We start from the raw sequence: 24,677 nt of genomic DNA, 5'->3' as shown, positions 1-24,677 counted from the left end.
TACTACAGTTCGCACACAAATACGTGTTTATAAAGAACAATGCTTTTCGGATTTAGGAGATTGTCTGCTAAAATGTACCTCAATTAAATTAACAATGAAACGTTTAGGCAAGTTAAATGTTTTGGGTAGATTTTTTGGGGGGGAAACTACAACAAATGAAGAAATACATGGTGTAGAGCTGGTGAAAAACTAGTACTAGGAGTAATCCATTTCATCACATGAATCATCATAAGAAATCATTTACTGCTCAGGTTAAGAGGATGGACATCGGGAAATCAACTTTTCAAAATCGGGAAATCAACTTTTCAAAAGCAGAATTTAACTGAGCCCAGTACTTAATTTGTTTACAAAAAGGGTGCCGGAGCACTTGTTAAGAGGCTACTGCACCTTGCACTGCCAATTTCCCCTGCCAGGGCTAAGAATGATAGTACATCACACTCCTAAAAGTGTGACGATTCAGACTTTAAATAAACATTAAAAACGCCGAATGCATGCTGCCCACGCTATTCTTATAGCTTTGGGTCGCAGGTATTAGTGATTGTAATGTTTATTTAATTATCAAACAACTGTTGTTGTGTTTCTCACAAAATTATACAAACCACGCCACCGTGTGACAGGATGTTATAAAAGCCGGTGTTAACAAAGTGCCGGTGGCGAGCACCCAAAACCACAGGCTCAAATTAAGCACTGTCTGTGGCCAAGACTCAACATGGGAAAATTGATGATTTTCATACCATTTGAGAACTTCTTGTGATCACATAAGATTATAGAACACCTTTTAAAATAATTATAACTTTACAAAAAACAAACAAAAACGTGTTTAAAAAAAAAAAAAAAAAGACAACCCCCCCACCCAAAAAAAAAGAAACACAAGAGGCCCCAAGTGTGAAAATCTAAATGCCCCATGAAGCCTTAAAGCCACTAAGATCTCACAATGCTATCTGGCTCCTGCCAAACCTAAACCATCTAAAGACAGCTTCAAACTCTACCTCTACCCTGCAGATTGCCGTGCCACTTTCCAGGCACTCGTTCCTTTTACCTATTCAGCTCCAGTCATGGAGAATGGTTCTGGTGTTCAATTAAGCCTTCATGTATTCCACCTACAGTGACAGCCACACACCTATTTCACAGCTGATTTTGCGCCCTGCTTAAGGCCTGCAAATACAGCTCTCTCCTCTCCAAACCGGAGACATGGGAGGCACTCTTGTTGCTTTCAAGCACATTGTTCCAAGAAGTTACAAACACATTGCTAGAGAACCTAAAATGAGTTACAATACATGCTAGGGAATGCAGCTCCCCACATCACAATCTAAACATTGTATGAATCATCTAATGCTATCTCGCAACAGAACTGTCTTTGCATCATGGAAATGCTGTGCTCTCTCTCCCTTTCCTGGCTGACTCCTTCTTGAAGGGTTTGGCTTAGAGCTATTTAAGCAAAGGTAGATGGTCGTTTGTAGACTAGCATTTGTATGTGGCAATTGTCCAATAACACTTACACAATGTACTTTGCTGGAAAAGCCTAATCAAGTCCTAACATCTGTCTAACCATGCCTCAACATATGTCTGATTCAGTAGGTGCTCGCGTGACCAGCCAAACTGGGAATTTAAAGAGATGTGGGAATACTGCGCTTAAGATTCCCCTTCTCCCACACAGCTTTCATTAACTAGATGTTTGTGATATTTCCATGTGTGAAATGGTTAAAAAAAAGATACAAATTGAGAATTACAGGAGGTTTCTGGTGCAGAAACACAGATTCTCACAGAAAGCCTTCATTTTAAAGGCTATGCGTCTGCTCCAATCAGAATACGGTGATGTTACTGCATACTGGAATACACGATACCCACGTTATCAGTAATTCTGGGAGTGTGAATATCACATCTGTATAACCGACCACCATGTTATATTGCGCAATTGAATGTAATTTCTAACTTATTTATAGCACGGAATTTACCCAAGGGAATCAAAGCACCTTAAGGAGTAGCAGTCATGTATGGAGAACATACAGAAAGAAAAGCTGATAGTTTAACAGAAGCAAACCGAGATACATACAGTTATTAACATATAACAATCAGCTGTAAGGAATTAACTAGTTTACATAAGCCACTGCGTGTCAAATGAAAATATGAACAAGATTGACAAATTACAAACAGCTACATGGGGTGAAACAAAGTAAGTGTTAGATGTACATCAACTGAAGGGTAGCCCTTGACCTAGGCATGACTCACGCTTATGTGTTTTGTTTTGACCGGGAAGAGTGCACCAAGCGCTACCCTCCTGACGGCAGAGGGCTACTGCCCTCACCTGGAATTTACCTCTATAACTCTCAGTTTCATGTAGACCAAACTATGCTTCAATTGTAACACAGTATAAAGTGTACACATCCTTTGTCCCCCATGCCTATGTTTGTACATGAACACATGCCCTATCAAAGTCCTCCCTATGCCTTGCTTCAATGCACCAAAACGAGGAGTGTAAAAGAAAGGCAACGACCAAACTAAAGTTCCTCCTATGTTTCAGTGCCACAAGTGATGCATTCCCTTTGCCAATCAACTTTTATGGCCATGGATATAATCCCTCTGTGTTCCTGTGACACTTCTATGATTAAACGGTAACAGTCTGACTGGGCACCTCACGCTGAATTTGTGAAGTACTCCCTAAATCGCTCCAGAAATGCAAAAAATAAAAGTCTGTGTCAGACAGCTCTAGACAGCTCTAGACCCTGGTCTAGAAGTCATGAGCCGGTAGTCTCAGCCATATGACCTGGCAAAGCATACGCTGCCATGAAAAGAATGTGCAGGAATTTGCGCTCCACTTCACCATTTGAAAGTCAACAAGTGATTTAAATGTGGCTGACTTTTGCAACTTGGTCTCCCTACACAGAGTAAGGGGTTATTAGGGTCTCCCCTTCCCAGTTAGCACCATACTTAATTGTTTCATTCCGAACACACCAACGTTAATAAGCTGAGCGCCACTTTTTCCTGAATACGAAAACCCTGTTCTCTAGGATCAATCTAATTGACTCAAGTAGACCATACAATTGATCTCCAGGCAACCACGTCTCTCTGCATTGGAGGAATCCGGTTTTTATTTCTGTAGAGCTGTCATTTCCTTGTGCTCATTACCATTTAATTCTTCTCCACATTCCTTCTTGGTTACATGTTTCTCTTTGTCACCATTGATTGCCTGGTAGATCAACGGGCAGACAACATCAAAGATTTTTTAGAAGGATTGATAAACACAGGTAAGTATAGGTTTCATATCAAGTCAAGAAATACTTTATTCGGTTCGAATTTTCAAAACCATAAAAGTACAAGACACACATAAACAATGGTCCAAAAAGCACAATATATCATTAAAAAGGATTACAATTATCAATCAGAATAAAAACATTACAAAATTTTAAAAAACTAGATTCAATTTTACAGTAAGCATGATTGTTATTGGTAGGTATTCTACACCCAATTAATCTTTTTACCCAGTCTGACTGCGATAGTTAGAAATTTGGCCACATTATAGATTTGCCAGATATCATTTAGCATCTGAAGGTATAATAACGCTGGTTTGACCTGCCTAAACCCTCTCCCTTTTAACAGGGGAATAATAAATTTTTCCCTAATAGATTTAAAGTGGATACAAAAGAACAGGTAGTGGGCAGTGTCCATAATTGAGTGTCCATCACAAGTACATAAATTCAGTTCCGAATCCCTGGTCCAACCAGGGCGGCCAGAAATTAACAAGTGAACTTTGTTCAGGCGGAACTTGGTGAGAAGGTACCTATGGTTTGGGTTGTTTACGACCTTCAGATAAAGCTCCGGGTCATGGTCTGAAGAAACAATCAATTGATGCGACCTAACCGAAGGTTTTATCAACTCCCTGTTTTCCCTGTCCATTCCACTGTACAACAAAAAAGTGTTCTTTGTCCACTTCAAGTCTGCCTTCACAAGGGCAGAGGGGTTATGGAACAATTCAGGTCTTCCTAGCTTAGCACACAACTGCTCAACATAATTCAGCCAGGGGATCTTGTTCCAGTGATCTAGTTTCATATCAATATATCCATCTACAGATAAATGTTATTTGATGCTCAGCTCAGGTCCTCGTCACAACCACCAGCCTGGAAGTATCACATCCAAAAAACTCACCCAGATGGGCAGCACAGCATAGCCCCACAACAAAGAAAAAATTGAAAGAAAAGTTGAGATGAGGCTATAAGATCAGAAACACACATTACGCCACATCATTTTACCTTTATCTTTCCATCTTGAGCTCCCGTTGCCAACATTTCTGTGTCTCTGCTGAAACACATACAAAGCACAGCATCATCCATCATCATGAAGTTGTCTTGAGCCTGATACTTCAGATCCTTAAGAAGAGGAAAAAAAGAAACCAAACAATCTGTCACATAACAACTCTGTGGTGAAAGTAAAGGCATTTAATTTCATTACGTCGTAACATTTTGGTTGTGTGAATTGTCTTTTCTTAAAGTCAGAAGCCGGATTTACAGGTACAAGTGAACTTAAATATAATTAAAAAAACTCATAAAAAATACCAGAAAGCATTTATTTGGAAACGTTTTATAGTGCTTAATGATTCCCTAGCTATACCGACCTTCCTGATTTTTCCAGTAGTGAAATTCCATACTTCAATGAATCCATCCACAGAACCAGTTACTAGGTATTGGCCATCTGGAGAAAACCGTGCACATTCCACATGTGACTTCTGGCCAAACTGCAAAAGGGGAATAAATACAATTCAGTTTGATTTAAATATTTTTATTTGTGATTATATTTTCAGGATGAAGGAAGGAATGTAGGTCACTTTTAACCAGAAGACCTATGAATTGCATGATCTTTCACTCACTGTTGGTGATTATTTAGACAATTTAGATGCTACACGTAGGAAGCTGGCTCGTTATATAGTGGACCAAAAAGAGGTACAGTGTGTAAAAAGTCCAGTCAAACCCAAACTGGTTTACAGAGGCAGAAATGACACCCCAAATGCTCTCTTTTGTGGTAGAGTGGGCGAGCAGTTAGGCAAATCAGAGGGTAGTACAGGCCCTCAATGTAGAGATGATATAGCCTCCGAGATGGGAAAGCTTGCTAACTGTTGGTCGATGGGAGGAGATAATGGGGTGGGGGTCTTTATACATAACAGCTTTGTTCCTTCCTACACGATTCGGCCAGCACAAAGCTACTCCCACACTTTGTATGTAGATGGAGAAGGTGAAGTCAGGGATTCAGTTTTCCTGTGCACATTTAAATGCATGGCAGACAAAGTCTACTCCGCGAGAATGTGCTTTTAGTGTCATGCACCTTAATTATATGAAGAAAATGGTTGTTCAGGCCATTCAAGTGATCACCGTAAGATCTTCAACCGCCACAGAGAGAGCATTGCCTTGAAGTGCAAACCCAGTTATACATATTGTTCATGTGAACTTTAACTTTCTTTTGGAATTTCTGGGACCGTACAGTGTCTAAGAGTGCTCTGAACCACCGGTAAGTTGGGACTTAACAATATATCAAACCACTAACAAGGCCTAAATCATAGCAACACGTTGAGAAGCACAAGAGAAATAATAAAAGGGAAGGTACAGCTTAGAAGCGAATGCTCTCATTGGAATCTCACCTTAATATGCCTGCTGAGCTGAGTTGGAAACCTCTCCTCTTCCACATCCTTCACAGCAGCTTTACCTCTGAACAAGTCAATGGTCGTACCAGGAGGAAGCAGACCTTGATGCTGCTGCCATTTTAATGCCTGGAAGAAAAAGGCAAAGAGGAAAAAGAAAGATTTTAATTTCACCTCTCCAGTTATCTTTTTATAGACAACACTGGCATATATTCAGCCTGCGTTTTCTTAACTCTGCTCAAACCCTTCCACAGTGGCTTTAATCCAGGCATGGGTAATGGGTCAACAGATAATGGATGAGGGTAATATAATCTCCTGTGGGTTGTTGGTCACAAAAGAAGAATTTGATATAGCTGACCTGAAACTTGTGGAATATGTGGCAAAATCCTGGACTGGTGCTCCTGACCGATCCACTCGCCAGGTTCCACCCACCTATCAGATCATTATTTGTGTTAGTGGTATAAGGAGAACCTTGGAGCTTAGCCCACTCTGGTGGTGTAGGTTAATTTACTTCCACTGGAAAAAATATATAGTCTGCTGGCACATAATAAGGTCTTCAGCGCAAAAGACTTGCATTAAATCCAGCAGTGGTCCTCCTTAGAAACCCAGGTACAACATGGCAGTCAGTACAAATGCACAAACTCAATGGCTAGGCAGGGCTAGCATCAATAAGAAACGTCTGTCTATATTTACAGGTAGAACAAGGCCAGCTAAAAGTACAGACATCTAAATTAGATGTTTAAATCCAAGCCTATTTAATATAATGAGTGGAAATGTGCTTTCTCGGCAGAATTCATGAGTCTTCAGGTTAACTGCATTTCGGAACACTGGGCCGTCAATAAGGCAACGATGTCAGGTAACGGTAAGAGAAGTATCTAGTTGGGTATTATATGTATAGTCTATGCCCTAGTTTTTTGGTAGCCGTGGAAGCAGGGTAAGATGTATCAGTTCCGGTGAGTCGGAATGGCTTATTTCTATTTATTTATTTAAACACTTATTAAGCGCAACGAAGGCCCGTGGGCATCTCGGCGCTAAGTATTTGCTGAAATCTGCCTTAGAGAAGGATGTAATTATTGATCAAATAGCCACGTTTTAAGATGCTTTCGGAAAGACCACAGAGAGGGGCTGCTCTTTATAGATAGTGGCAAAGTATTCCAGAGCTTGGGTGCTGAAACGAGAAATCTTCTGTCGCCCCATGAAACCAGTTTGGTACGGGGTATTTCCAACTGGAGGAGGTCAGAAGACCGCAGGGATCTAGTGGGCCGATAGGGAACAAGTTGTTGCGTAAGAAAGGCCGGTCCCTGGTTATGCAACGCCTTATAGACAATGCACAAAGCTTTGAATTTAGATCTGTTCCTGATGGAAAGCCAGTGAAGTTCTCTGATGGTTCCTGAGACTGATTGAAACTTGGGGATATCACCCAGCAGTCTGGCAGCCGCATTTTGAATGGTTTGCAGCTTATTGAGAACTTTTTCTTGGGAATTCAAAAATAGGGCATTACAATAGTCCAAGGTGGACAGGACCAAGGACGTGATCAGGGTTTTACCAGCTGAGGCAGGAAGGAAGGGGAGAATTTTTTTAATGATTCGTAGCTTATAAAAAGCAGAGGAGGCAATCTGATTAGCATGGGGGAAAAACGTGAGACGGTCGTCAAACATGACACCTAGATTCCTCACTCTGCTGACAGGAGTGGGGGGAGGACCCATAGACTGTGGCCACCAGCGGGAGGACCATTCTGGGGTTAAGCTTCCAAAGATGACCACCTCGGACTTATCCGAGTTCAATTTAAGGCAATTGGATGCCATCCAATTCCCTATGGCCTGCATGCCCAGATTGAAATTATCGGCGATTTTTTGGCCGTCATTTCTGATGGCCAGAACCAACTGAGTGTCGTCGGCGTAAGATGTAAGGCTCATCCCATGGGCACGAATGGTTTTGGCAAGGTCCGACACATATATGTTAAAGAGTGTCGGACTCAGGGATGAGCCTTGAGGTACACCGCACGGCAAGGACAGAGTGGTGGACTGAAAAGGCCCTATGGTGACCACCTGAGTTCTCTCGGCAAGGAAGGAAGCCTTAGCATCTCACAAAACAATAAAAAAAAGTTAAAAATAGTAGTTTCCAACCCAAACACCCAAATGCAACCACAGTCTGAAACAAGTTCAAATGGAGTTTGGAGCAGGGATCCAGGACAACAAACCTGATTTTTTTTTATATTCACGGAGGAAAATGGCATATTGCACTGGGACCAATTTAGTACAAACGTAGACACCCTGTACTTTTGCACAGTGTCCAAATTCAAAAAGCATGTCACACGTGAAAATGCTGGTGTACGAGAAGGGGTGAAAGACCCACAGTTATCTATGGTTTTTAGGTAGAGAATATAGGAAAGAGAAACTGCCCAGGGACTACAATCAGGTGCCACCAACAATCTTGCCACAGACTGATTTTAGGCTACCTCCTGTTCATCTATGGTTCGAGTATACTTTGGACTTAGCCTCACACTTATATAGTATACGTCCCATCAAAAACTAATTAACAGAAGTGAGGAGATCCTCTAACAGGTTCACAGAATATCAAAGGCATTGAAGGAAACATAAACAGTCGAACATCTCAGGGTGACATAGCTTATCTGAGCCATTCTAGAACATGATACTGTTGCAACTGAATTGGTTACCTGCCCAAGTAACGCCATAAGACGGGATGAAGGCACCACACTAACTTCTCCGGCTAAAGCTTGTGCAATGGCAGCTCTTCTCTTTTCCTTGCTGCTTCCATCAGGGTATGCCTACAGAGGCAAATGGGTAAAAATGTATAATGAAAAAGGTGAACAATTAACATTAACCTAGAATGGATGAAAAATGATTTTAGGATATATGAAAGAGGAACATAAAAAAAATAAGCATGGCAAACCAATCTAGTTGCATCTGGCAAAACTACATAGATATAAATATATGTTTCTATCAAAATACCACAGGTTAAAGTAACGTTATAGTTAGGTGCAATGTTCAGTAACAAAGTAGTGTTTTAAACTTTAACTGATGTATGTTTTTTTAAGTTATCTCAAGTAACTATAACTCGTACCCTAAGGTAACTAACTGGCACTCCTGCCATGCAGTTTTCTCATCAATAATTTCATTACAAATGTTGCAGTGATACTATCAAAGATGTCATAGAAGATGTCATGAGTGATGTAATATGTGGGGTTTATTAGCAGTGATTGGCGAGGGCGCGAGTTATAGTTACCTTAGGGCATAAGTCATAGTTACTGAGGGCTTAGTACTGTTAGTAATGAATAAAACATGGGCTTCAAACTGTCTGTGTTTTTAAGCATTTATCTAAGATTAGTGAACCCTCAGTTTTACACTTCACAAAAGATGTACTCCTTTACTGAGCTTTCACACAATCAAGGGTGAAAGCCAAGTAAAGGAGGAGAAAGTTCACTTGACTGTACACTGGTTAGGTCAAATACAGTCAGTTACATTGAGTCAACACAACTAAAAGCATGGCTCTCTGGAGTTCTAAGAGCATGGCCTCATTGGCACAGACCAATTGTAAGATCTGGCCAGGGCACGGCTGGCTAAGATAAGGAATTACATAATAAAATACCTCAAAATACAGCAGTGGAGCTCTACTGACTATACCCCCAGCAGAGCTTATGAACATCTTTAAGAATCTGTAACACGTGGTACAAAGACACTGAAGACAGTACTGGGTGTATAGAAGCAGTTTGATTTCTCTTCCACGAGGAAAACGTAGAAGACTATTGTGAGCTCCTACATGGAGAAAGACAGCTAATGAAAGGGTGGAGGTGTGTAATGGCCACCAGTATATGGTCTGTGTTATCCAAGTCAAAATGTGATGCTTGGAGTAGTACTGTGCTTTAAAAGAATTAAAACCATTTGCTGCTTGAATTATTTTCCATAAACATAATTATTTATATGCAGCATATCGCCAGAGGGTGTGTACTAAATTTGTGGTTTTACTACAGTAACTTTACCTCACGCGGATCAAAGTAAGATCTTGCCAAAAGGTTCTCAAGGTGAATGTATCTCTCTGGCTGGGTTTGTTTCAGCATGATCATTGGGTCTGTCTGCCTGAGCAGTGATCGAGCTGCCCCCAACTCACGGAGTTCGATGAGTTCCAAAACGACCTGTGCAACAACAAGAAAAGGAGAACATTAGAGTGGAGAAAAGCTAATAAATCAAAACAAAATAAGAGTAACATTTAGATTTTCTAATACTTCTTGAAAAAAGTACAATGCTTTTTGCAGATGCTGCACAGCATCAGCAATATATGTACACACACACACACACACACGCACATCGTGGACACAATTTTTATTTACCCATTCAAGTTTGTGGGCGCAGTACGGATCAGTAAATAAAATATTTAATTTTGAGTGTGAAAGAGAAACATAACAAGCATTTACAATGCAACGGTCCCGCCTTTGAAAAAGTTAGAGCTATTGGCATTGTAAATGACAAAATTTTTATTTATGTGTTCGTTTTGAAAACAGATAAATAAATGGCACTGTCATTTACAATGCCAATAGCTTAATTTCTCGCAAATGCCACACACAAACACAGACCCACACAGAGTCCCACACACATACATACCTACAGAGCCACAAGCAGAGCCACACACACACATACACAGAGCCACACACACACACACATACAGAGCCACATACACAGACACACACACAGCTACAGACACACACACAGCCACACACACACACTTCATCCACCGCCTAAGTCCACCCACCTAGCCACCACTCAACTCCATTCATCCACTGACTCCATCCACCCAACCACACCTTGTCAGGGGTAGTAAGCACTATATAAATACAGTTACAAAACAATACATAAAACGAACTTGTGCAAGTACATGACAGCCTACGCGACACTGCTTGCGCAGTGAACGCCAGGCTTCGACCTAAAAAGTAAAGTTCATTAAGCGCCCTCAGATCAAAGGGCTCGCCCACTCCTCCCACCGTCGCCAGGAATCTAATTAAAAAGTGGACGGCTGGCTGAAAAGGCACAGTCAGCACCTTTTGGGGTGGGTGATCGGGGGCTGCAGGGTTTCCAGCCACAGCGGTGTTCAGTTCTCATTTAAACATACCTTAGTGAGGGGGGGGGGGATGCTTCAAGGAGGGGTGGGTAGTCGGAGTTAACCAGCGATCCCATGTTAATGGTGGAACATTCAGCAATTCCTGTGTTTGTTTGTTTTTTAACCGAAACAGCACTTTGTGAGCTGGGATCTATCGCCAATCCTGCTTAAATAAAAAAGAAAACGTGGAAACATATGCTTCATAATGCCAAGTGCTATGGGTTAATAAAAATGACAAAAAGTAATATCCCAACGAGGTCACTTGGTAGCTGTGAATAAGTCCACCCCGTAGCTGGGTTTGGGGTGGTACTGCTTTGAATGATGGTTCTGGTGGCCTAGGGTTGCCTTACTGCTTTGAGTGTGGTTTAGGGTTGAGGTGCTTGCAGTGTCCACCACCTGTGGCAGTCCCTAGGCCAACTGGCCTTGTTGGGGCTAGGACGCCCTGTGTCCCTGTGTCAGGGGGGGCCTAAACGTGGCAGCTGCCCACTAAGTGCTGGGCAGCTGTAACAACAATGATGGGGCCAACGTGGGAGCCTCACAGGCTCTGAACAAAGGAAATGCCCCCTGAGCCTCGTGGGCTCGCAAAACAACTGTGGCGCCTGGAGCCTCTCGGGGCTCGAAGACAAATGGGGCGCTATGAGCCTCTCTGGGCTCGAAGAACAACTGTGGCGCCTGGAGCCTCTCGGGGCTCCTCAACAAAACGTGGGGCCAGGTGGGAGCCTCGCAGGCTCAAGAAATGAGTGGGCCCTTTGGAGCCTCGCTGGGCTCTAGAACAAAGAACTGCCTCTGAGCCTCTCGTGGGCTCGAATTAACAATGCCCGCTGGAGCGGCCCGCTGCCTCTTGGGGTCGCTCCGTCACCACCGGAATGCCGCCTGAGCCTCTCTGGGCTCTTCAATAATTTGGGCCTGGTCGGGGAAGTCCCTTTCGGGGGACTCGGCATCAGGTAAGGCCCCACGGGCCTCTATGCACACACACTCGCACTGGAGGGGAGGGGCGGGCACCGGCAATGTGCCCCGACGCCCCCTCTCCTTTTCGGCCACTCACCGGAATGGCGGACTCTGGTTGCGGCTGGAGGCCACCTCGCTGCTATCTTCACCGGCGGGACTCGGGGGAGCCTCTCTCCACTGTGGCACTCCTCCGGCGGCCGCTCTTCGGCCGGTATACTCTGGGGCTCTCCCTCGCTCCTGGGATCCCCGGGAGGAAGCTCCTTAGTCTTCCCATCGTCCCGCCCCCGGCCTGCCTGACTTCCTGTGCTGAGGGCCGCCGATGGCAGCGCGGCCCTTGGCAGGGAGGCGGGCACAGCGCCTCCTTAGCGATCTCCAGGCCAGCGGCAGGGAAACACGGGCTCCCTCTTCAAGCTAATTATAAAGCGAGTTGGGCACTCGCCGGGGGCAGCAATCCAGGGGGCCAATGCCGGGTGGGCACCGGCTAAAACAAATAAAGCACTCCCAAGCGCTAGTGAACAAGATGCAGCGCTCCCAGGCGATAAAGCAAAAATAAAGCGCTCGTGGCACAATTACAGCGCCCCTAGGTGCTATGAGGAAAAAGCAAAGCGCTCCCAGGTGCTTGGAGGCCAAAAGAAACCGACATCGGCCAGCGGCCTCAGTGCGCAGCCCACTCCTGCAAAAGCCACGAACAAATGATCAAAACATGCCGTCCCCCCCCAAAAAAAATCACCGGAACGCCCACGAATCTGCTCCGAGAATTACTGACAGATCTCTCTTCCAATGGCTAGCCTCCATTTATGGAGCTAGCCAATGGAAGAGAGAGGCGGGTGAAAGCCCCTTACTGAAAAACATAAGATTTCGCCTGCGCGACACTGCTGCGCAGTGAACGCCAGGCGAAACCTAAAAAGGGACTACAGGATTTCGGAAATCGATGGAGGAGCGGATGGGGCGGGGTCGAGGGAGTAGGAGAAAAGCAGTATACAGGGGTAGAAAGCAATACGGGGCTGGGCAGAAGGGCGCAAGGGATATAGCACTCTATTGGATTGTTTAACCAAAAAGAAAAAATGAGGAACAAAAGGATGTAAGTCAGCCAAGTAAAAGGTAGTTCAGGAGACAAAGCTCTAGAGGAGGGATAAATAAAAGAAGAATAACGAAAGCCATTAAGTAAGAAGCAAGCAAAGGAGAGTAACAATAAAGCCAATCAATGATAAGCAATAGGCAATATGTATATGCCCACTGCAGGTTTGCGTAGGTCTTTCGTAATCAGACAGCTGGGTGAGATCTACAAAACAGCACTCCAATGCATCAAGTGAATTGCACAGGTGGTTTAGAAGACAGATCTTCATATTGCAATCATTGTCTTAACTGAACTAATGTCATTAACTTCTTTAATATAGTCTATGTTAAAACAGTTATATGAAAAGCAAATGTTATAGTAGAAAGGTGTTGTCAAACAAATTAAAAATTACATTTTGTAAAGTACAATAAGACTAGAAGATTGACCAGAGAGGATTCTAATAAAGTTACTGCAAAGAACGGCTTTAGCCAGACCGCGTGTCTTTACCCTTCCTGACTAAGGAACATGGATGCCAGGTACATTCCTTGTTCTTTATATAATACTACTTCTGGATTCAAAAAAAGGGCCGTTACCCATTAAATAGTTAAACACCCTGCTTAAATACAATTACAACAAAACAATATTCACATGAACTTAAACTGCTCCGCTAAACCACACAACAAAAACTTGAATCCATCTTGTAGTTTACTGTGTCTACATATTAAACATGCTTATGAATGCAAGCTCACAAGGGCAAATGACTTCATAATGTCCGATTCAAGTCAGAACATATAACCCTCTGCACCAGTTTAGAAAGAAATCCTGTGAATGTCTGTATCGGTCAGTATAAAGCAACTTGCAAGCGAAGAGAGAATATGGGCAGAATAATGTAAATGTTTCGACTTGTATATTGCTAGCTGTGTTGGTGCAAGGTGTATTGAAATAACTGAAGTATGGTTGCTGCAGCCAAGGAGAGGAGTAGGTGCTGAAAAAAGACTTCACCTTTGAAGTGGTGTAGATGAACATGTTATAACAGTCTTTTGTCTACAATATATGTAGGAAAAATATTGTGGCCATGGGCTGTGCTTTAAAACGAAGGTGAGTTTTGTACAGCAGTAAACGGTCACTACACAACTGATGCACATTAACCCTAGAGTTGGGATGAGCATACATATCCAGTTATGCTTCCGTTTAGAGTGGCTCTTTGTTTTGCAAACTAGGCTGAACAACCACTTTAGTGATCACTGTGTAACTGGTAAGGAAAACCAGCTTTGAAACAACCGTCGCAAACACGTTCAACTATTCCAAAGTAGAACACAACGCAGCAACTTAGCAGAGGAGATTGACATGGTTTCTGACGGCAAGATTCATAAGGCTTCTCGAAATTAACAGGTCACACCAACGCCAGGAGTAGGCCACGATTACTCACAAGAAACCTTTACTATCAGCCCCTACTTTACAATACAGAAGATGGATTTATGTCCGATAGCTACACTAATCAGTTGTTTCAGAATGTTTTGTCTCAACTATTATCAGTGCAAGTCTGAAACAGGATGCACTAAAGCGCACATTTAAGGTAGGTTTAAATTGTACTACTCTTTCTCAATTGTAAACTAAGACCGTGAACATCATTCAGCCAATAAATATTTTCTTTTATTTACTTTTCTGCATGCTTGAGAACATATGAAAGCTGATGTGACCCAAGTGATTAACTACAACATAAATGAATGCAGAAATACAACATTAAACATTTACACTCAATGAAGAAATACATATAAACATCAGTTGTACAGAAGATATGCTCATCAATGAAGCAACACACCTGTTCATACAGATCTATGAGTGTTTTATCTGGCAGTTTCAGTGACTGTATGGCCTGTAGTACTGTGTCCCAATGACCACTGTTGATATCCGCGACAAAGCTCTCTATACTGTCCACAGTATTCAAAGATACAGTTGTTTCCTCTTGTAGTGTGGCGAGAGTTCGATGCAAGCCATTCTCCTTGAGGTACTGCATCATAAGACGTATAACACTGAAAAAAAGGAAAACGCACTTCATTACTTGGTCTTGTTCAATCGTTATTCATGAATATCCAAAAACGTGTATGTTTGACTTGTTAAAGAAAACGTTAAAATGTTTCTAGCAGCAGCGAGCAGCTCGACTGATCTAGAAAGATACTAAATTCATGGTGTTGGTATAATTGCACACTAATAGAATTGAATATACTAAAGAATTATATTGTATGCAACATGAAAGAAAATGTTGTACCACTAACAACGCACACATCAACCGTAGAACAATGTTTTTTCAAGGAGCAAATATATTTCTGGAGGGCGACTAGCTTGAAGTCCAGGATGGACTGATCCCAGGAGGAGCGGGCTTCATACTGATCTGAATAATGCTGGTCTCGGTCTAGAGCAGCAGAGTTGGTGAAAAACAATGGTGTTGAATGTTATCCAGAATGATTGCCAGAGGTATAGACTATTTGCAAGCATTCATGCAAGCATCTTTAGCGTGTCCGGCAAAGCTAAAATAACATGGAGCGCCTCCACAAGGCATGCATACATGTCAAGTCAATTGGAGGAAAACCAAACAGCAAGCCAGAAAAACGCATTAAAGACAGGCCAGCAAATCTGTTTCTAGCTATGAAGAGGACTTATCTCCCAACAGCAACAACTAAATATCCGACCCTCAAATGAAAACACCTTTAGCCACCAATGGGAAAACTAATCATGAAATAGTATTTTTTTCTTTTCACACAAAACTCTAATCACTACCACTATACATTGCAGGCGACCACAGGAAACCATTTCCTAATGACATCCTGGCATAAAAACCCTGAAAGAGCACATCATCATCTTGATCAAATGCATACCCATCATAAACCAATTCTTTCATGGAGGAAAACTCTGGCTACCATGACATAAGCCGACCTTTGGGCTTGCACAGTACATCCCCACATTCTATTATTTTGATCCATTTTCACATCTTTATGAATGGACATACCATCTTCTCCCAACTTTTTCACTGCTATTCACTATAGACTGGCCTGGAACATAATCAGATCTTCTATCACCAAATAGTCTCAAATGCCACAAGAAGCAACCACTACAGTGACTGCATGTAAAAGCACCTGAGGCACTTTGAGTCCCTTCCATCTGTCCAACAAATGCATCAATGGGCATTCATTCTGCGGTCCTTTTCTTCCACAAATGAGTTAACAAAATTCAGAACTACTTTACCGCTCACATATTGGACTTGAACCCGAAAAAACTGCAGAATGAAAAGTGGTAGGCACTTTTTTTATTATCAGGACTCTGCAAGGTACTGAAGTCAGCTACTGCTCTTTTAAAAAAAATTTTTTAAAACCTGCCTTTTTCATCACTTTGTTCCTCGTGACTAATAAATATCATGCAGGTGTACCTACGAAGGGCATTGGTGCTCCTAACCTTGTGTCTGGCATATGGGCACCCCACAGCATGCTCAAAGCTGAACCTAGGCGGCGGAAACGAAACAGAGGCCAGGCAGCGTCGAGCGAAGTAGCAAGGGCTGGAGCACCTGGTAAAATTGAGGCCATGGCTTAAGGAGTTGAGTGCCCGCGAACAGCGGTACCAGCGCGACGCAGTGCCTGAGAGCAGTCCAATCGAGCCTCCCCGTTCTTCTCCCCAAAGAGGGGGCTGGAAGCACATGAGGAACCTGTTGTGCAGACCCTTGCGGATTGCAGGAGGCCCAGGCCGCGTGGAGGAGTTGTGAGGTCTGGTCATACGCCCTGGAGGCATGATCTGGAGTGTTGGGACACCCCCTGGACCCACCTGAAGGCACTGAGAGCCTCCACTTGAGCAGTAACATATTAGGAGAGACCAGGCATTCCGGGGGTGCTTGTGGCGATGCCTGACCTCTGCGCCAAGCAGCTGGCAAACTGCGGGGATTTGCAGCCAAGCGGTCTCTGAGAGGTGAGTAGCGACAGAGTGAGATGCGTTAACAGTCACATGCTTGTTGAGGGGAGTTTTCTGACAACTGGAGGGCAGACCACATTCGGCATTAGGCTGCAGAGATGGGCACGACACTGTCTAAGATTTAGGACCCCACCCATGAGTCATGCGAGGGTGAGAAAGATCCGGCGGAGGAGGTATTGGAGAAGCTGTCCCAACCCCTACGAGACACAATCCTTGCAGACATCGCCAATGTGAAGACCATGCTACAACAAGAGAGTGGCAGCAGAGCTGGACCTGTTGCAAGCAGATAACTGCAAACTAGTGGATAAAATATATATATCTACCTCAAAAGACGGGGAGTGCATATAGCTATACTGCAGGAAACCCATCACACAAGAGCAGAGGCTGATAAACTAAAACGTTGCTGGCGTGGTCAGATACACGCCATTATATACTTTGAGTTCTCGAGAAGGGCGCATATTTGGGGAAGAGAGGTAGTTCCCTTTGAGGCCATAACAGTCAAAATTGAAAAGAAAGGTAGATATGTCCCGATGGAGGGTAGGCTGTGTGGCAAGCTGGTGGTGCTGGGAAGCATATATACCCTGAACCAAGATCATCCCCTTTTCTGAGCTTCCTATCGACGCAGTTAAGTCAGTTGTCAGGAGGCCCTGCTGCTTGCGGGATATTTTAAATTGCGTACTAGATGCTGTAATGGATCAGCCAGTGAACGAGCGCCGGCGATTCCAAAGTGGTGCCTGCACACAGCGGCCCTTGAGGATGCTGGATTTTGCTATATATTACATGCTTCAAGCAGCCTGGTGGAGTGGGAAGCCTTCAAGGAGGATGTGGACGGGTGCTGTGTGGGCTGAACGGCGAGAATTTGTCACAAGTTCAACAGAGAGTTGCCCTAATTAGACGTCACAAAACATCAACTAGACAACGCGTTGGGTACGGAACTTGAGGCTTCCCCTCGATTACAAGTTCAGGAAACAGTACAACACGGCTGTAAAACTGCTCCAGTGCCATAATTATAGAGAATATATTGCCCGCGCCAACGATGGAGAGGGGAAACTGGGAAAGCTAGTGGCCTCGCTGGTCCACCCAGAGGGAAGGGGTACAATCATCACTAGTCTGGTGACATGGGGAGGGTACACGCTCTACTACCCAGTAAAAAAAATAAACACAGCACTTAGGGATTACCATGTTTCCCTGTATGGGCCGCAAGGGTTGAACTGACTGGAGGACCTCAGGGTCCTTCTGGACAGGAGAGAACTCTGGAGGATCCCGGAAGGAGAGGCTGAGGGGTTAGCTGGACCAGTAACATTCCCAGAAATACGGGCTGCCTTCAAGTGTATGGCCACTGGAAAGTCAATGGGGCCGGATGGCCTCCCTCTGTAATTTTACACGAAATACGTTGCAAGCTGGGGCGACTCTCGGACTCGACGAGGAAGGCTCTAGTGGTCCCATTACCACCAAGACCACTGTGTCTAAGACTGGTACGGCGGATTATCGACCGCTTTCCATGCTCAATGCCGACATCAAGGTGCTGAGCAAGGTCCTGTCTTGCCGGCCAGGGCAGCTCATGCCCAATCTCATATATGCGGACCAGAATGGGTTTTTCCCATCCCATAACACCTCCCTCAACCTCAGACTGCCGTCCCATATATTCCACAGCAGGGATTGGTCAGACTACGATCATGTCTGTGGACCTGGAAAAGGCCTTCGATCCCATGCAGTGGGACTTCCCATGCAGTGGCCCATCCCTCTCCAAGCTCTGCATGGGGCTGGGAGACGGATGGGCCAACTGGGTGCGTCTGAGGTATGCAAGGCCCACAGCTAGGGTGAAAACTGGCGCACCATCTCGGAACCATATGACATCTTCTGTGGTAGCAGACAGGGATGTCCACTGTCCCCATTGCTTTTCGGATTGGCTATTGAGCCGCTGACAGAATGTAATAGAACAGAGTGCCGGGGTAGGGGACTCGCAGTGTAGTTGGAGGAACGCAATCTTCCTTTACGCAGATGACATGCTGATTTACCTGAAGAATGGGGAGGAAGATATTAGAATTGTCTTGCGACTCCTTCAGGAATACAAGACTTTTTCTGAACTTTGGGTAAATAGAACCAAACCGTGCATTCTTCCTGTGATGCACGAGACCCCACAATCAGGTGGTTGCCCATCAGACATTCTCTGGGCACCCCACACATTTAAATATCTTGGTATCCAAATCTACCACAAACCCGCTAGCTGTGCGCGGGAAGCCTGGGCAAGGCGACATGTTCCAGGAAATCCTGTGCCTCCTTCTGGCCCTCCTTGAAGCTTCCGGTCATGGCGCGCATATCGCTCTCCAAAATAATCATGCTCCCAAGATTGCTTTATTACCTTGTGAACTTGCCGGTGTGGGTCCCAGCATCATGGTTTCAGTGGCTGCACCCCCTCCTGAGGGAGCTAAAATGGGACAGGGGCCGTCAGCGGGTCTCTCTTGTGATCCTCTGCCACACACCCCTTAAGGGAGGATTCAGGGTGCCGGACTTCAAGCTCTATCACTTGGCAGTGCAGATCCAATAGGTCATAGGATGGCTGGATGGGGCAAGGCTGTCAGAACTCAGCCGGATTGGGGCTTAGCGTAACAAGGAGACGTTGCTTGTGAAGCTGCTGCAGACTGCATCGCGGATAATAAGGCCGGGACTCCTCCTGGAAAAGGGCACTGAGCTGTTGGCGTCACTTTTGTAGGCTGGTGGAGGTTAGGGCACTCGTCAGCCCTGAACTACCGCTGGTGTGGTTTCCGCATTGTGACCTGATTACATACTTCAAAGCTAGCCAGCTGAGCCCCTGGACAGAGGTGGGAATAGTGACAATGAGCAATTGCTACCCGCTGCCCCTCATCCCATTGCCGGACCTAATGGTGCAGACTGGTCTCCCAGCAAGTTAATTCATAGTATAGGAGGCACTCTCACAGATGTTCAGAGACTTCTGGGGACAGGGAGACACAGAACAGCAGACTCATCCTGTTCTGCAGCCATTGCTGACGTTGGGAATAGGGAGTCTCCTGAACAGGACACTATGGCTGGGAGAACACTGGTTGCACTTAGGCAGAGTTGGACTACTTAGAAAGGAGTAGTAGAGGGCTGAGCACCTGGGTGGACGGTCATTGGGACACCCTCCCTGGCTCTACCTTTCTCTCCCCGGTAACCCAGCCATGGGCCCCCTTTCCTTTCTCTTCACTCATGTAGTTAGGCAATGAGCCCACGATGCGGGCATCATCCCAGTATGGTTGCCACCTTCTCCTGAGTCACAGTCTGAAGTTATTGTTGGCTTAGGGCACCCCAACACGTCAAGATCGGTAACTTCACATACAAGTCAAATTTAAGCGGGGTAGAATCCACACTGCAGATGTCACAAACATCAGGCAATACTGGCCCAGACAACAGCATTGGGAAATGAACACCCCAAACCCAGACCGTACCCACAAACTAGGGGCATTGAGAAGGTGAGAAGAACGGTGTTTGAGTAGTCCGAGCCTGACAAGCATGTTCAGCTGACGGGTTAAAGAGGAAACACATGGGGCACACAAATGGGCGCTAAGGTTCAACGGTAAATGAAGATATGTATGATGGAAGTACACATGTAATGTTTATTCAATGTTACAAAATGCCAATAAACAAAAGTTAAAATAATAAAAAACAATGCAGCTATTCATTTCCACAAGCTAGGCTTGTAATCACCATCTGAAGTGCCACATCAGCTGATTTAAGGCATATTTGCTGCCCTTTGTATCGGTGAACGGCAGCCTGTTACTAATGAGGTTTTGGCTACTGGATCACCAAAATAATCCCTCAGACGTATTCAGTGAGTTGTCTTCCTCTGTCCCCAAGTCATGCAAAAGTTGGCACCCCAAAAAAGAAGCATTTATCAATGACTTTCCCACACATGCACGCCTACCAAAGGAAAAAAAACCTTCTTCAAGGCGATCAACACAGGACTCTCTTGCTTTGGCAACATTGCACCAAGCATGTAGAGGAGAAGGTCTTTATATTTTCACTTTTGTGGACCCACACTGAATCATTACTTGAATACGGGGACACCCATACAAGTCATTATTGGAAACCAAGGACCCCTGCCCTAAGAAAGTCATAAGATTTGAACCTCAAAACAATACACAAAATTACAAAAACAAGGATACTCCACACAAATGCTCAAAATTTAATTTTTTTGTCCAATTCACTTGCAAACATAGAAAACTGTTTTCGCATTTTCAATTTTGCTTCTTTATTTGTTTATGCCTTATATATTTTTATTGAAATATTGTTTCATTTTGTAAAATAGTCGTAGACCCCCTGGTTAGACTAAGCAGACCCCCAGGGGTCCTTCAACAAACAGGTTAAGAGTCAATGGTGTAGAGCACTGAAATTCAAGAATGGAGCTCAACACCACCAAGACAGAATTCCTAATTTTTACCAAGTGCAACAAACCACACCTAGTCAAAATCAGGCTCACTGCAGGAACCTGAACAGATTTGAACTACAACTTCTATCTAATGATAATTCACTCGAATCTCCCCTAGAACAGCCATTACGCATAATTACCAACACCAAGAACACCAAAATGGCTAGCATATGCTATCTCTACTTAAGAAAGTAAAACATTTGATTTCTCTCAGAAAACGACTTCTAAACTACTGTTCAAACTCTCCTATTCTTGCAACCATTCAGTGACAAAGCTCTGCTGCAGGGCATCTCGGGCTCCACAGTGGCCTCCTTTAGTGTGCCCTACATGCCACAAAATGCCTTATCAAAGGCTCAAAGTAATATGGCCAACTGAGAAGGGAACAAGAGGAAGCGATCAGTACATCATATATCCTCCCTTAACTAATACATAAACCAAAAAATTTGATGTTTTGCAAGGTGCTACTTAGAAAACACAGTCAATAGTGTGAACTTGTTTCAGTTGTTTTGCGGCCCCAGGGAGTATTCTTTTCAAGATGCATAGACCAGCATCCACCTAGGTGGCATGCTTCATCGTCAGGTGGTGCTCCACGGTGGGTGGCTGGAGCAATACCCAACTGGCCCCTTGACAGAGGCTATTTGATGGCGATCTTTTTCTTTAATATTTCCAGCTGCAAGTAGGCCTGTGCTAGTGGTCTGCCTACCTGGTTCTGACCGTTCGGGAGTGGAGCATGTGGGTGTGAAGTCTGCGCACACTAGCAACACAAATTTGTGAAATTAAAAGGTGTCACATCCCGCATCCTATAGTGGCCCTGACTGACGATGGACTAGGTCTTTAATTTTATAAAAACGGATTCTCACTTTAATAGAAATGAACAATATACGAGTTTTTGGGTCAGAAGAATCTTTCCAAAATAGTGTCCCTTCAGAGAAGATTAGAATTCAACTTTAAAGGTCTTGAACAATTGCCACAGGCTCCTTCTGTTGACCACGCCACAGACTACCAGTCCATTTAAGTCCTAGGGGTGCCTCTTTCTTACTTTTATAAGACTCCTGAGCACCTCTGCCACTTGGACTGACAAGCCCACATCTTACAGTGACTCTTGCAACACCTGCAGCCAGGGCACAATCAGACTCGTAAACAAAGCAACTAGCAATCTCCATTTATGTTCCGAGGATCTGGAACTACATCCACAGATCCATCAGGATGACACCAACATTGATCCAAAATAGAAAAGAGCAGAAGAGACTACGCTATTTTTTTTTTTTAAAAACACCCGAAATCATGACATAGTAAGTATCCACCTCCACAGAATCCATATATACCTCCAATCGCTGATTGATTGTGCATTCACCTTTAACCCAGTACAGCAGCCCGCTCCCTGTTGGATAAGTTCACGATATAAAAATACTCCATACATCAATATGACACCATGCGATGTCTTAAATACATTTTAAAAAATGCATGAGACAAAACACCAAGACTCAGTGCCAGAATGGGTTTAGCTGGCACAGCATATGTCTACGCTTGAATTACATCGGAGTAGAAATTAATACAAGAACAGGAAAAAGCTAGAAAGTTTAGTAATTACATTTGATGTTTTAATTCCTATCCCAAAACAATGAAGAGGGCACAGGTGTGCTGGTAGAAACAATGCAGTGGAGGTCGAAGCTAGGCTTTAAATTGTTTATTTAGACACTCAAGACCATAAAAGTGCCAAGTGCAAGATACAAAGAATTATGCAAGCATGAAGGTTTTTTAATATAAAATGTGAGCTAATAATAGACAACACATTGTGCAGAGCAGACCATGCGTGCAAAGTGTAGTAAACTACTTCTCTGTAGTGCTTTACTAATTAGAATGTTCATGACATCATGGAATGCCTGGGTGACTCTCTGGCTCATATTGTCAGTTGATCAACTCAGGCTGAGCTGCTTAGAGCTGGTTCCTGGAGGGGCTATACCTGTACTTCCTATCTTCTGCTACTCATCTATCCTAGAAGGAATCTACAATAAAGGATTTACCTACTTACACAGTTGGACTCTGCATCTTCCTTTACTACACAAAGCATGAAACAAAATGAGCTCATAATATCTTTAAAATTCAACAAGGTAATGGCATTTAGATTGCAACAAAAGCTAGTAACAGGTTTTATGCATATGTATGTGTGTATATATATATATATATATATATCTCAAAGATTTCGACGAACTGATAGAATTTGTATGCCCTAAGATTGTCTGATTGTTTACAATATTTATCTTGGTGACAATTTACAAAAATGTAGAGCTTCTTGAGTGAAGATCGACGGCCAAGAACTGCCATTGATACAGATACATATTTAGCATACAAATATACCCGAAGGTTCAAGCTAAAGTGCTTGAAGCAATTTAAAGTGCCAGTAACAATAAATATTTGAATACTAATTGATCGCTAAAGGTACGGGCAGATTATGTCTTACACTGAAGAGCAGAATTGGGAGGATAGGTTATGGTTCTTGCAGATCCAAGTCGTTAAATCATGACAACCACTATTAAAGCAACTGTGATTACCTGGCTACCTCCCGATTATCCCCGCAAAAAAAGATTTAGAGTTCTTGCTATACAATAGGAAAGGAAGTAATCGAAGTGTTATTCAGCTCTCTAGAAGCCCCAAGGCGCAATTTGTTGCTAACACTACTCAGAGGACTAAACATTGAGATACCAAGCAATGGAGAGTCTTTAAAAGTTATGTTCTTTTAAGCTATCAGACAGTTTATATTGGTGTTTTGAGGATGAGGGCTGATCAATTAGTGGCCATCTGTTATTATATCCATGTAGAGTTGGAAAGCTAGCCCACTTGCTGCACATTTCAAGAACTGATTAATAGAATGTGATCAGACAAATTAAATGAAGGCGTTTATTAACTATGTGTAGTTATTTTAATGAAGAGACGGCGAACACCTGAGCAAAGCAAGGGGTTATCTGTGACAAACACAGTGGAGCAATAAGGCAACTGACGTGTGATATATGACAGCTGCGGCAACCCTAGCTTTTCAGCCACCAACAGTTTAAGTATTAGCATAAAGTCTACACTTCGAAGGGTAAAAAGTTTAAAGCCAGGACTGTCTGTGGCACGGTCTGATGTCTAACGTCTGATCAGTGATCAAAACTAGGGAAAGTTAAATGATATAGCAAACATGCATTGCAACTCGATGTTGAGACCGAGCGTCGGTGTGCAGAGAACCTTGGCAGGGTACTGGGCAAGCACTCGGTGAGTGAAACCAGATCTCCAACCCCCGGCTCCTCCCGCCCCTACAGTAAGCGCTATAGTACCCTCGAACCTTTCTGCAGCCCCTGAAAAGACTCACTCTGAGGACTCGATTTCGATGGACATCTTGCAGCCTTCAGTAGGAGCAGTGCCAGCAGCTTAGAAACGACAACACTACTCAAGGAATTAACTTCCGGCGCGTTCAATCACAACTTCCGCTTTTTGGCGACCTACTTCCGTTGGATCAAAACATGCGGGCGCTCTTTCTTACAAATGACTACAGTACGCACATCTCTATGGTC

General features: G+C 43.8%; 1 protein-coding gene across 1 annotated transcript in view; it reads right to left on the bottom strand.

Annotated features, from left to right (window-relative positions):
• SMU1 (SMU1 DNA replication regulator and spliceosomal factor) overlaps positions 1–24,613 on the bottom strand; it is a 56,455-nt gene extending 31,842 nt beyond the window's left edge. The window contains exons 1-7 of the mRNA XM_078676517.1: positions 24,476–24,613; positions 14,566–14,776; positions 9,627–9,779; positions 8,304–8,414; positions 5,627–5,755; positions 4,610–4,729; positions 4,248–4,364 (exon numbers count right to left, since the gene is read on the bottom strand). Of these exons, the coding sequence (XP_078532643.1) occupies positions 4,248–4,364; positions 4,610–4,729; positions 5,627–5,755; positions 8,304–8,414; positions 9,627–9,779; positions 14,566–14,776; positions 24,476–24,501 (867 nt within the window). The 5' untranslated portion in view covers positions 24,502–24,613. The remainder of the gene's footprint in view (positions 1–4,247; positions 4,365–4,609; positions 4,730–5,626; positions 5,756–8,303; positions 8,415–9,626; positions 9,780–14,565; positions 14,777–24,475) is intronic.
• Between the last annotated feature and the right edge of the window lie 64 nt (positions 24,614–24,677).

The sequence above is a fragment of the Lissotriton helveticus genome, chromosome 2_1 (assembly GCF_964261635.1).
Source record: "Lissotriton helveticus chromosome 2_1, aLisHel1.1, whole genome shotgun sequence".
Taxonomy (NCBI): Eukaryota; Metazoa; Chordata; class Amphibia; order Caudata; family Salamandridae; genus Lissotriton; species Lissotriton helveticus.
The sequence above is the reverse complement of the archived record's forward strand: the minus strand, read 5'-3'. Positions and strand labels throughout refer to the sequence as shown.